General features: G+C 33.0%; 1 protein-coding gene across 1 annotated transcript in view; it reads left to right on the top strand.

Annotated features, from left to right (window-relative positions):
• Il1rapl1 (interleukin 1 receptor accessory protein like 1) overlaps positions 1-13,809 on the top strand; it is a 597,494-nt gene that overhangs the window by 567,460 nt on the left and 16,225 nt on the right. Inside the window, exon 8 of the mRNA XM_077793664.1 lies at positions 13,220-13,363. Coding sequence (XP_077649790.1) covers positions 13,220-13,363 — 144 coding nt within the window. The remainder of the gene's footprint in view (positions 1-13,219; positions 13,364-13,809) is intronic.

Genomic DNA, 13,809 nt, shown 5'->3' with positions numbered 1-13,809 from the left:
GGTCATATAGCAGGAAAAAAATTGTGTTGATTTTCAATAGATTACCATAGTAACTTGTATTAGATTTCAGTGTTGAGAATTACATTTGCCATCTGTAAAAAATATGTTAGCTATTTGTCTCTACTTTTAGGGCACATGTTCTATTTTTAGCACATGCTTTATGATGAGTAATTTTTCTAGAGGTCAAGTTCTCTAAATTACAAGTGGACATTTAAAAGATATTGAAGTGGTTTTATTTTTAATTCAAAAAGAAAATCCATTGGTACATTTAGGATAGCATAGGAAGGTCATTTTATAAACCATTAATTGAACTGTGACATGAATGAAGACTGACTAAATAGGAGAGGAATTATGAACTGTGATGAAAAAAAATAGGACAATTTCTTGAGAATGTTTTGTTTTTGCCTATTCAGTTGTGTGTGACCTAAAGCAAGTCTTTTTGCTTCATTGTTCTTTTATTTTATCATTTTTCAACTAATCGCTTCTAATCTCCAGTGTAGGAAACTTGAAAGAACTTATTAAACACTGAGTGACTAATCATATATATTAGGCCATTTGTCAGATTTTACAGATTCTTGGAGCTTTGAGACATTGTACCCCATTTTGCCAATCTTGAAATTAAATGAAAGTGGCTCTCTTCTCAGGGATTTCTTATGTTTAAAGTGTTTTTAAAGTTGCGTCAGATCTTCAGTTCCTATAACTGCAAAATAGAAATTACAATTTCTTATGATATGTGACCGCAGTTCAAAGTACTGACTTGTAATGGTTTCCAAATTCATGCAAACTAAAATGGAAGAGGTCATTATCAAAGCCTGAAAGAATAAAACATAAATTGCCTGCTTAAATCAGTTTGAAATTCTAATTCTAGTATGTAATATAAAATGAGTACAACTTGAAAATTCATTTATACTATCCCACAGATCAAGGTAATGACTCACAACTCCTTGGGTGTATTTCTAATTCTCCCCAAATGAACAAATTTGTCTCTATTATTTAAATACCTGAGCATTAAAAGTAGCTTAAAAGAATACATTAAAGATATCACAATAAAATTCTATTCAATTGTCTTCTTGATAGATTGCTGTCAGTGGCAACTTTGTAGTTACATAAAACTTGATAATATTGAAATGTATTTTCAACTGTTTAGTCAGTCACATACCAGTTTGTTTCCCCATCATTAAAACAATGTAATTAGTCTCAATAAAATTTGAAATGCACACTTTCTCTAAAATCAGATTGTTTTAACCTACTTATTGTGTGGGTATTTATAAAATGTTGCCAAAAATGATTAAGAAAAGCTCATTAGTGGTGCTAAAGTGTTTCTTATATACTTTTCTTGCTGAACTGGACATATTTAAGTGATGCTTAGATAAACATACAAGTAAATAAATAATTAGGATAAAGTGGTTATCAAGAAACCTCTTAGCAGAACACATCTTGCAAACCATGTTGGATATCTCCATTCCAAACTGTTCAGAGTAAAAGGCAAAAATAAGCTTTTTTTGTAGTATTAATATTTAAAGTCATAAAAAAACATAATACATTGTAAAGTGATAGAAAGTGATGGAAAGTGATAGAAGAAATTTGCTGACTTAATGGCAGTGTTATCTAAGGTGGTATGATTCCTATGACTTTCAATTTTTCTTATCATCCCTATACCTTTTTCAAATTATACAATAAGCATTTTTTATAGTCAGAAAAAATTATGAGAAAAATAAGTCTGTTTTGATATAGCTAATGAATATTTTTAAATGCTTATAGGAAAATTCTATCATTTTTGCTATAAGATCCAGGAATTTATGTGTTATAAAATTATATTGAAACCTATTCACTTGAATGTCTACTCATTTTTGTTATTGTTGTTGTTGTTTTTGATATCAGCGATTAAACCCAGGAGCACTTGACCACTGAGCCATATCCCCAGCCATATTTTGTATTTTATTTAGAGACAGGGTCTCACTGAACTGCTTGGCACCTTAGGCTGACTTTGAACTTAGGATCCTCCTGCCTCAACCTCCACAGTCGCTGGCATTATAGGCATGTACCACCACACCTGGCCTGCATGTCCACTCTTAATCCCACTTTCTAGCTGTGTTAGAAAACATTACATTTTAAGGGACACCTTGCTTCTACAAAGTTTTCACAAACCACTGCTGATATTTATGGACCAAAAATCAATGCACAGAGTGAAAAGATAAGATAATGGCCTATTATTTGTGAACAATGGCCATTAATTAAGATAATTAATTATCAAGAATAGGCCTTTCATGTATCCTAACTACGGATACCACTAAACTATATGAGCAAACAAATTTGTTCTTAGCTTTGGCATAAGGAACTCTTTCTTTAGGGGGAATTAAGTACTGTTAGGTTCTGCTACTGGTTGTCTCCAAACATGCCCCTTTCATCTTAGTTTTTTTATTTTATTTTATTTTATTTGGTGCTGAGGATCTAACCTAGTGCCTCACATGTGCTAGGCAAGTGCTCTACAACAGAGCCACAACCCCCACTGCTCATCATAGATTTTTTTATTTGTTTTAATTAGTTACACATGACAATACAATGACCTTGACATATCATACATTTGAATCACATGGGATACAATAGCTCATTTTTCTGAGTATACAGGTTGCAGAATCACATTGGTCATGCATTCACATATATACACACAGTATAGATTTTTTATAGGAGAAAAAATTAATAAACTCTTGCATCTCTTTACAAAATGAGAAAGCAAGACCAATTTTCTGCCATTTTCCCAAACATATTTATGTATTCAGAAAACGGAGTGATCAAAAGCATTCAAGAGAGAGAAAAAATAGATTTTTTTTTCTGTTGGTCTCATTGGGAGAAATGATCCAGCATATGGTTTTATTATTGTGTTTGCCTTAATAGTTTCTGACTCTGGAATCACCAAGATTTTGAATGAAACTTATCTCAAGAGAGAAACTATTACTAATGTTTTTGCTGAACACATTTTATTCTAATGCTTTCAATAATTAGGAAATACATTAAATCCTTTAAAGGAAGAAAATTAAAATAATAACATGAAATTCTGAAGTTTATTAATGCTTTCCATTTTGTATACTTCAGTGCATTAAGGTTTTACTTGTCTACAATATTTACAAATTTATTTATATCAGTTGAATAAACTACAAATCATCATACCATGTTTTTTAAAAGTGCTTAATATTTCTGTAGACAACATGTCTCCTATTGGTTATCTAAGCATTGCAGATGTTCTGGGTTCTATGGGAAACCTAAAACATTCCCAATGGAAGAAAGAATTATTCTAACTGTGACAGTACATCCTCTGGTGGAGGATGGCTTTCAGAAAAAACACTGCATTCCCTTAACAAAAAGGAGTGAAATGGCAATGCCACCTTCACTCTGACAGTTTTCTCTCAAGAGATGTTTTGTAACATTCCATCTGTGCCTGTCTATTTGTATGACATGTTAAGAAGGAAATTCCTAGTAGAGGGAAAGCAAATACTTTTTCTTTTAAGATATTTTCTTTTAGATATCAGTGAAGTTTGACACCTTGATATACAATAGCCCTGTCTTCCAAGCTGGTCACCCAAGGCCCTTTTTATTCTTTACTATAGCAGTATCTTCTTTCTTTGTCTGAATTCTCTCCATCATACTTAATCATATAAGATCTAAGATTAAGGAACACCATCTTAATCTGTTGTATGGCTACATGTATACACAAATACATAATGATATGCATATGGCCCATGTTATATACTCTTTAAAGAAATTTCAACACTGTTTTTACATTCTAATGGGGAAAGTTTTCAGCAATAAAGCTCTGTCTGTATTAATAACTCTAAAGTGTACATTTGGAAAATATATGCCAAATTTCTCCAAGGGACAATAATGGTCCCACTGTTCTGACCGAATTTTGGAAACTGGCTTAACTGGTATTTGAATTGCCCAAACAAATATTTAGTGAAAAGGTGCATGCTATTTGATTTAAAAAGGAAAAGAAGACAAATAACCTCTATTAATAAAGAAATCAAAAACATGAATTTGCCTACCATCATCCATCACACCACATATTTGCTTTCCTAGTACTACAGACCAAAGTACTTGCCAAAAAACATTTGTAGGCATTCCTGTACTGTGCCACTTAGTGCCTGATTCCTATTCTTGAAATACCCCAATGAAACCACACAAGCATAAACAAAACATACTCCAAATGAGTTCCTCCACCTGGCTCATGATAATGATGCATGTGGCATTTCTTAGACACATACAAAAGAGATCTAGCACAGTGCCAATTTAAAGCTCAATAAATACTTTTATTATTTTGTTATTAAATATCTGCTTACATGCCTGACTGTACCTAGTCATGAGCTCTTTTAAAGCACTGATCACATTACATCCAAAACTTTATCTCTAGAACTTTATTATTAAAACTTATTATATAAAGATAAAACGAATGAATGAATGAATCAATCAATCAATCTTTGAAAATAAAAGTTGGGTGTCTAGGATATAACTCAGTGGGAGAGCACTTGCTTAGAATCTGCTAGGTCCTGGGTTCCATCCTCAGTGTGCACAAGCACGTGCATGTGTGTGTGTGCATACACACACACATACACACACACACACACACAAGTTGTATAGTAATATCAAAGATGTGAAGCAGTACCTGATTGATATCCAAATGTCAACTGAATACAAACTTTCTTAGTTCTGTATGTCTGTACAAGAATATACCATCATTGTGTTTATGAATGAAAGATAATTTTTAAATTTATAATAAGTTGACCATTTTCTATATAATGAAGTTTTATTACCAACTTAATAGTGTGAATATAAATAATTATGCCTCATCAATTGCTTGAACCTTGTGTCACATCTACTAGAAAAATGGCTCACAGAAATATTGGAATTTCAGAATGAAATTCTGAAATTGGAAAATTGTTCTTAATCATCTAGTCTTTTGTTTACTCAACAAAAAAATCATTCGGTAACTACAGTGTGTCAGATAGTTTTCAAGGCACTTGGGATAATCAGTGAAAAATTTAAAAATATAGACAAAAAACAAATAGAAAGCAATGATAACAACAACAAAACACCCTCACTCTTATAGAATTTAAATACCAATAGGAGAAGACAGATGATAATCATTAATTAGCTTCATAATATGCAAATTAAATATCATGTTCAATGGTGATAAATACTATTGGAAGAAATAAAGAGAAGTGGGTGCAAAGTGCAACCATGGGTTTGTGCTTTGGAATGAATAGACAGTGAGCCACATTGAGAAGGTGCTGTATGAACAATGACTTAAGAAGCAAAGAGAAGGGCATACAGAAATCTGAGGATGGGGGACACTCCTAGTGAGAAGGAAGGGCCAGAGCAAAGATGCTAAGATAAAGCAATTGTTTATAATATAAAACCATAGCTAAAACTAGCTCTGCTAATATGAAATTGGGAAAGTCATGAAAAAAGCAACCAGAAATACATATTTTAAGGAAGGCAAATTACTTTAGCAAGGAAAGAGCCATTGAAAGTATAGATTTTAGCCTTCCCTTGCAAGATGGGTAGGGTTTTAAGAAATGGAAAGGAAAGGTTCTAGATTGGTACAGAATCAGGAAAACACATCGAAATCAATTCATGCCTGGTGGCATGCCTGAACCCCAGTGATTTGGGAGGATGAGGCAGGAGGATTGAAAGTTTGAAGCCAGCCTCAGCAACTTAGTAAGACCCTGTCTCATATTCAAAAATAAATAAATAAAAATAAAAAGGGTAGGGGATGTGGCTCAGTGGTTAAACACCCCTGGGGTTCAATCACTGGAATCAAAAAAAAGAAAAAAAATCAATTCACGGTAGAGCAATGATTTGGGTTGGAGGTTAGTTAGTTGCTTCAATTAAAAGAGTAAAAAAAAACATAAATGTCAATATAAAGTGTTCTAACTTTCTTTCATGGGCAATGTAAATCAGATAATAGTTACTGAAGAAAATCCCAAGGTGAATATATATTTGGTGAAGATTAAATTGAAGGCTTTGTATAGAACAGACTAAAATAGTTATTAAATGATACAATTTTAATCTAAAGGTAATCAACCCAAAATGAATTTTGTTTGTAATAACAATTATTATGCTGTGATCTTATCATTTGACCTCTCTTTTATATTTTATGTTTTTGTTTTGGAATGAAAACTGCAAATGCTCTTGTAAAATTATAAGACTCCTACAATAAATTTCCATACATTGCAACTGTTTCCCCTTTAACCTATAAACATAGGTTATAGACATTCCTATATATAGGTAGATAAAAATATAGACCTACTATGTATGCAAATTTATAGTACATATTATTGTTGAACCACATGACAGTAAATTGTAGACATTATGACTGACTAAATTCTTCAGTGCAAATCTAAAAACAAGGATATTTTCTTTCGTAATTGGAATACACCTATCAAAATCAGGAATGTTGAAAATGATGAAATGTCATTTTCTAATATGCAGTCTATATTCAGATTTCAGAAATTGTTTCAATAGATGTTCTTCATATAATAGTTCCCATCCAGAATTATTCATTACATTTAGTTGTCAAGTCTCTTTAGTCTCCTTTTAACCTGGGATGGCTCCTCAAATTGTCTCTGTCTTTCAAAACACGTTTTTTTTTTTTAAGAGAGAGAGAGAGAGAGAGAGAGAGAGAGAGAATTTTATTATTTATTTTTTAGTTACACAACATCTTTGTTGGTATGTGGTGCTGAGGATCGAACCCAGGCCGCACGCATGCCAGGCGAGCGTGCTACCGCTTGAGCCACATCCCCGGCCCTCAAAACACGTTTTTAAAGAGTAGAAGCCAAGTAATTTGAATTTTATAGTTGTCCCTCGGTGTAGGTTGGTCTGACATTGCCTAATTTTTCAAATGTTTAGGTATATCCAGCTAGAATACTACACAAGTAATGTGGCTTCTTCTTGCATTACAGCAGGCAACAAATAATATCATTTTGTCCGATTACTGTTGATGTTAACTTTGGTCACTTCTGTAAGATGGTGCCCACTTTCACCTATTCATTAATAAATAATCAGAAGAGAGGTTTGTTGAGACAGTGCTAATATTCTGCCTCACCAAACTTTCATCCAATAATTTTAACATTGGTTTATCAGTCTGGTGTGAATCCATTGTTATTATTATGGCTTAAAAATGATGATTTCTAACTATCATTTCTTATGTATTTACTACTCAGCATTCTAGAGAGATCTTTTGTTTGTTTATAACTAATATGAACTCATGGATTAATGTTTTTTCAAATACTGTCATTATTAATTTTAATTCATTTTTTTAAACATACCACATATGAAATTTTCTTCCTTCGAGGGAATAAATTCCCAGCTTAATACACTTCTTATCTGGTTGGAAAGAGGAATAGCATATTCCCGCTCTAGATAATAGTACATTCTTTTGTTTTTAATTTTTGTAATGGTTCAATAACATGTAACAATTAAGTTGGTAAGGTTTCTGGGACCTTAGTCTAACTAGGCCCTAATGATGGGTCCTATCTAGTGACCATATTTGCACTCTTGATTGGCAGAAAGTAAAAAGTTAATTTGATGATTTGGCTGAAAACAAGTTTACAAAATGGCAAAATATACTACTTTGAAGGTAATCTTTTTCCAAATGTTTGGTTATAGATCAAGCTGTTTCATTCAGGGCTATTTTCAGTTTCATTGTTCTACTTTTTCCTTGCCTTGTTCTAAAAAAGACTTTTGCAAGAGCAAAACTGCTATCCTTATATACTGGTTTATATCTTCTCCAAACATTTTCCTGATATTATGTGAACAGCAATTCAGTTTCTTAATGTGTTACCCCCCAAAAAAAATTATAACTGCTTCTAAATTGCACTGATGTATTGCAGAATTGAGTTGAATATCTTTGTAGGCTGAGCATAATTATCCTCCTGCCAGGAACAAATAAGTTATACTGCTCCAGTGAAATAAATATGCATATGAATTTATGTGGATGGATAAATCCTTATAAACTTTAGCTCTTTATAACACAATGAGAGAAGAAAAAATGTACTTGGTGAGGCTAATGAATAAACTGGGATCATTATAGTGTCTATCATGCATTTCCTCCACTAAGTTGAGTTTTACTGCATATAAATCAGGGCAGAACATTTCAAAGGACTTTATATAAGGAATGAACCAATTTGGGGGTGAACTATTTAAGAATAAGCCGCCTAAAATCTTCAATTATACTTTGGAATATATATATATATATATATATATATATATATATATATATATATATATATAGACAGAGAGAGAGAGAGAGAGAGAGAGAGAGAGAAATGAAAACTCCAGCCAGGAACTGTGGCACAGGCCTGTAATCCCAGCAACTCAAGAGGCTGAGGCAGGCTGATCACAAGTTCAATACCAGCCTCAGCAAATTAGCAAGCCCCTTAGCAACTTAGGGAGACCCTGTCTCAAAATAAAAAAAAAAAATAAAAAAGGAAAAGAATTGCAGATGTGGCTCAGGGATAAAGTGCTCCTGGGTTCAAACCTTGATACAATAAAATAAAATAAAAACTTTTGAGTTCAAAAATACACATGAAGTTTTATTTACTTTGTCAAAATCTTTGCTTCTTCAAACATTTCTAGCAGAAAAGTTTACAACAATAACACCAGGTCCAGGCCAATAAAAAATAGCATCCAAAACTATACTAGGTAATTGCAGCCAGATTAGTGTAAACCAAATAAATGCATTTATTATTTGCAATGTAATCCAATATACTAAGAGATGGCATGTACTTTATTTTAATTAGCTGTTTCTTTTAAAGGGTTGCTTGCTCCAACTGTCTTGATAAGAAAAAAATTGTAGTCATTGCTCAAAACGCTTGTAGCAAATCTAGTTTTAAATTGAAGCAATTTATTCCGAAAGTAGTCTACCACTGCAGCAATAATCAATGTGTTTTCCCTTAGCCTATACTGGAGCTTTCCAAGGACTATTGTTAATTGCCTGTAACTAAATGACTGCTGGTGCCCTTAAATGTAACTCTTTGGCACTTGTTCATTTGTTGTGTTTAACCAAATGCCAGTTTCCCTTAGGTTTTGCCTAGTGATTTTACTTTACAATTTTCAATATTCAGTCTCAGTCCCTTAAAGGGGGTAGAGTCTATCATTTTAACAAAATAACACAGAGGCTAAACAGATTTTAAAAGGTCTGCACTTTCTCTTTCCATCCTCAGATGTTGAATTGTGCTGAAATGGAATCTTTTTATTTTTCAAATGCTGCCACTCCAGGCAACTTGAACTAGAGCTGAAAAACAAATCCCATTTCAAAGGGAAAATGACATTTGCTGGGACAACACTATTCACATGCACATTGTAATGTAAAGATAAAATGTAGCCTGGGCACAAATAATTTCTCTTAACTGTGACAGAATTTAACCCCTAATAATTTTGTCCTGACCTAAGGATAAATAATAATATTTTGTACTCTTATTAATGAATGTATCCAGCTTGGAGCAGAAGAATGTGGAGACCAAATCTAATGCACCACTTTCCTTGTGAGAGTCAACACTTAACACAAACTGTATAAGTCAATGTTACTAACTTAAATCAAATGGAAAATGTGTTAACCTGCACACATTTATAATGTGTGTAGATGCATACTATACTCACATAAAAATATGAAATAACTGAGGAGCAGGCACTGTTGTATGCACTGTGGGAAATGACAAAGTTTCCTTCCTGACCTTTTTATAAGGATAGTAGATGAATACCATGTTTCTGAATGGGGTGGGAGTATGGAATCTGAGATTCTCTCATGATCTCAGATAAGTTAAGTCCTTTTAAATGCTTTTTCTTTGTACCAGTTTATAGAATTCCTATTATTAGTAAATTACTATCTGTGGCTCAGAAGGGTTATTCTTGCTTATTGCTCATTCTCTAAGTAACACAGGACTGTTTTTGTAATTGCTAAGCTACAGCAACCTTGTTCTCTTATTACATTTCTGGCAATATTATTGATGGGCTAAATAAATAGAATATTTAAGGTAGTAGGTATAATTTTTTTGAATGGCTGATGACAGCTAGCAAAATTGGAATAGCTCATGTATGAGAAATTCTATAAAAATAAGGACTTACATTCATACTTTTTCTCTAATTTATACATATTCAATTTCTAAAAATTAAAAAAAAGTGTGTGGAGACCATTATTATGAACTCCATCTGAAGAAAATGAGAGTTCTGTTTATTGGGTTGTTAGGATTATGTTTTGATTGTCTCCAATGCTATTTAACTAGATATGGGCACTTAAGGCATACTTCATACTCAGGCCTCGTTCCACACCTCCAGATGCAAAGGGTATGCTTAGGGGCACTACAGAGGAATCATTCTCTGCCTAGGCAATTATCTACAGCACAGCAGCTGTTCTGATTTCATTCTTTCTTGTGAGTTTCTCCCCACATAGACTTTGGGTCAGAACTTACAATGAGTTTTTATTTTAAAAATGAAAATACTAAGAATTGAAGTATGATTTTTTAAAGAGAGATAAAATTCATAGATCAGCTCAATGCATTGTGATAAATGCATAAAATTGTGTATCCACATGCAAAAATGATACAGAATATTTCCTTTACCCAAAAAGTTCCCTCTTACCCCTTTCCAATAAATTTTCCCTTCACTCATCCTCAAACCATTAGATTCTGATTTTTATCACCATGGATTATATTGTTATGTTCTTGAACTTGAAGTAAAATCATACAATGGACATCACTTTGTATCTGTATTCCTTCACCAAACAATTTTGAGAGATTCATGCATGTTGTGCATATCTGTACTTTATTTTCTCCCATGGACATACAATAGTTTATGTATCATCTCCTGTTAGTGGACTTTTGGAATGATTTTGGTTGTGGCTACAATGACTAAAACTATTCTGATCATTCTTGTACAAGTATTGCAGAAATTTACTTATATTTCTCTTGGGTTAATTCCATTGAGTGAAATTGATATGCATAGAGTAGATTCATATTTTGCTAGAAACTTACCCCAAATATCCCAGTGTAATAATACTATTGTGTATTCTCACTAGCAGTGTTTGGGGTGAAATTAAGAGTTCTTGATTATTTTTCTACTTTTATGCAAGTAATTTTAGAGTTTTTAATTGTGTTTAATATAGTAAATTAGAAAACAGAATGAATCTTTAAAAAAAAAGCTATAGTGTAGGCTGGGGGTATAACTCAGTGGTAAAGCAGTTGTCTAGCATGCAGGAGGCTCTGGGGTTGATCCCTAGCATTGCAAAGAAAGAAAAAGTCACAGTCTAAATGCTTATCTCTTCCATAATATCCAATGTATTTAAATCAGATTTTTCTGGCATATAAGCCACCCTCTGGGTGTAAGTTCCAGTTTTATATAGGCTTCTGTGTATGGTAGAGTTTAACTCATATCCTAAGAGAGCCAGTTCACTCCACAGTATTATCTATCCACTTATCCTTTCTGTTCACATCACACGAGGGAAACATCATTTGAAAGAGTGTTTTGTATTTTGATCCTGGTACCTTTGCAGTAGGATCTTGTGTGTTCTTCACAAGGGTCAACAAATAAAGCTGCTAGAGTTACCTCATTCTTCCACACTTTATATTGATTTACTTAGACTCTTAAAATATTTAATTCCTCACTTTACTGTTTAATTCATAAAGTCCAGCCTTTTAATAAAATACTTTCTTCTAACTCCCATTTAATTTTTCTAAATAGAGAAAAATACACTAAATTAAACAGTAATTATATGCATTTACCTTATTAAACTGTTGAATTAGGAATAAAGGCCAAAATGATAAGAAATATGGCTAATTTTTTCTGTAATTGTAATAGGAAAAGTGCTATCACATGTAAACACACACATACAATGTTCTTATGAGAGTATGATGTGCACACTTTTAAACTAGTTTTCACTGATGTTACTCTAATGTTCCAATCATGATTTCATCCCATTTGTAAGAGCTCAGGAGTGATCTTGTAACCTAAGAATACATGTTGGCATAGATTCAGTTTTCAGTCTAAGCTTATGTTGACTATTGTGATGAAATTACATAACTCATCCAATGGTGGTTTCTCTCAGAATCTAAAATATCATTATTTTAATGCTTTCATTTCAGAAATATTAGTACTTAATGGCATTTAAGGAAACTAGTAGTTTTTGAGGTAATAGTTAGTCTCAGGAAAGTAATAACATTTGGAATAGAATGATCAAAGACAACATGCATACACACTTAGGTAATGTGAGTTTCAACATATGTGTATGGTGACTTACAAGTAATCTTAATTTTGTTATAATGTTCATAAATGCTAAAGGAGAAAAAAAGAAAATTTTACCCCCTAATTTTTCTGATAAGTATTTATGTAATACGCACAATTGATATAGAAGATGTCAAGAACCCCCCCCCCCTCTTTTTGGATAGATTGTAGTAACATCCCTGGTATAATGGGAAGCAAAGAAAGAGAAAAATTAAGCTTACCAAAAGGAAAATATTAACAATATATTTTGCCTTGGTATCCACTAGGGAGCCTACTTCTTAAATACAAGTAAGCATTCAGCCTCCAAGATTATGGTCCACCTCCGGGATACCCATCTAGAAAGATGTAGTTGGGAAGTCATTGCTCCTGGCAGAAGTCAGCAAGTAACATTGATTAGGCAGTCCTCTGGACACTCTATGCAATAGTCCACAGTGCTCTCCAGGCACTGACACCTCATTTTCCTTTGGTTCCAACTCCCAAGTGAGAGAGATCAAGATTCATATTTGGTGAGTGCAGAAACCACCCAGGCTTAAAAGCTTCACATCCACAGGAACCAATATTTCTCTTATCATCTCCAAAAGCATAGTTTATAGGATCTCCAAAGAGATATGTTTATATATAAAATTCACTGCACTCAGGCAATCCCAATATTATAGTTTTCAATCAGATAGTTATATTGTTCTCAGTCCAAATGCAATCAACCAAACAAGGTTCATTTTTACCATAAGCAATGTTACTTAGCAACACAGTTACCACATACCACCTTATCAAGTTACCAAGGAAACGTAGCTTAAAGTTATGGAGAGGTCAAATTCTCATGCAAAAAAGGAAAAGATAATGGTAACCCATAACCCACATCAAGTCTCATCCAGAAAAATGTGAAATTAAATTGAATTCATGATTTTCAGATGTGAAAATTGTATCATTCTCTATTGCTATTTTTTTCCAGAGCTAATGTACACAGTTGAACTTGCTGGAGGGCTTGGTGCTATTCTCCTGCTGCTTGTTTGTTTGGTGACCATCTATAAGTGTTACAAGATAGAAATCATGCTCTTCTACAGGAATCATTTTGGAGCTGAGGAGCTGGATGGAGGTAAGATGAGTTTCCCCTTTTATTGTTGTTTCTGAATATTTTTATTATTTTCCCCTGCCTTTATTTTATTGAAGGGAAAGAAAAGTTACTTGCAAAATCACTGGCAGCAGGTCTTATAATCTTTCCATGTTCAGTTGTAAGTTCATAATTTGTACTGAAATATGTGTATGATACATTGGAGCCAATAGGTATTTTCCTCTGAAAGTTGTAAAGCAACACCTACCCTTTTTAGAATTGTATTCTAAACAGCACTTACAAATTACAAACACTGATTGCAATGCCATCAGAGTGTTCATTTTCTCTCACCTTGTAATCAGTACTGAAAGGCCAGCTTTACTTTTCTATAGGTAAGGAGTGTCTCTTTTAATTGTGTTCCCTAGCCCAGGAGTTTGAAGTGAATCTTAATTTGTTCCTGTTTAAAATGATCAGTATAATAAACTGTACTG

Source organism: Urocitellus parryii, chromosome X (genome assembly GCF_045843805.1).
Source record: "Urocitellus parryii isolate mUroPar1 chromosome X, mUroPar1.hap1, whole genome shotgun sequence".
In the NCBI taxonomy this organism is placed as follows: Eukaryota; Metazoa; Chordata; class Mammalia; order Rodentia; family Sciuridae; genus Urocitellus; species Urocitellus parryii.
This window is presented reverse-complemented; position numbering and strand designations above follow the sequence as displayed.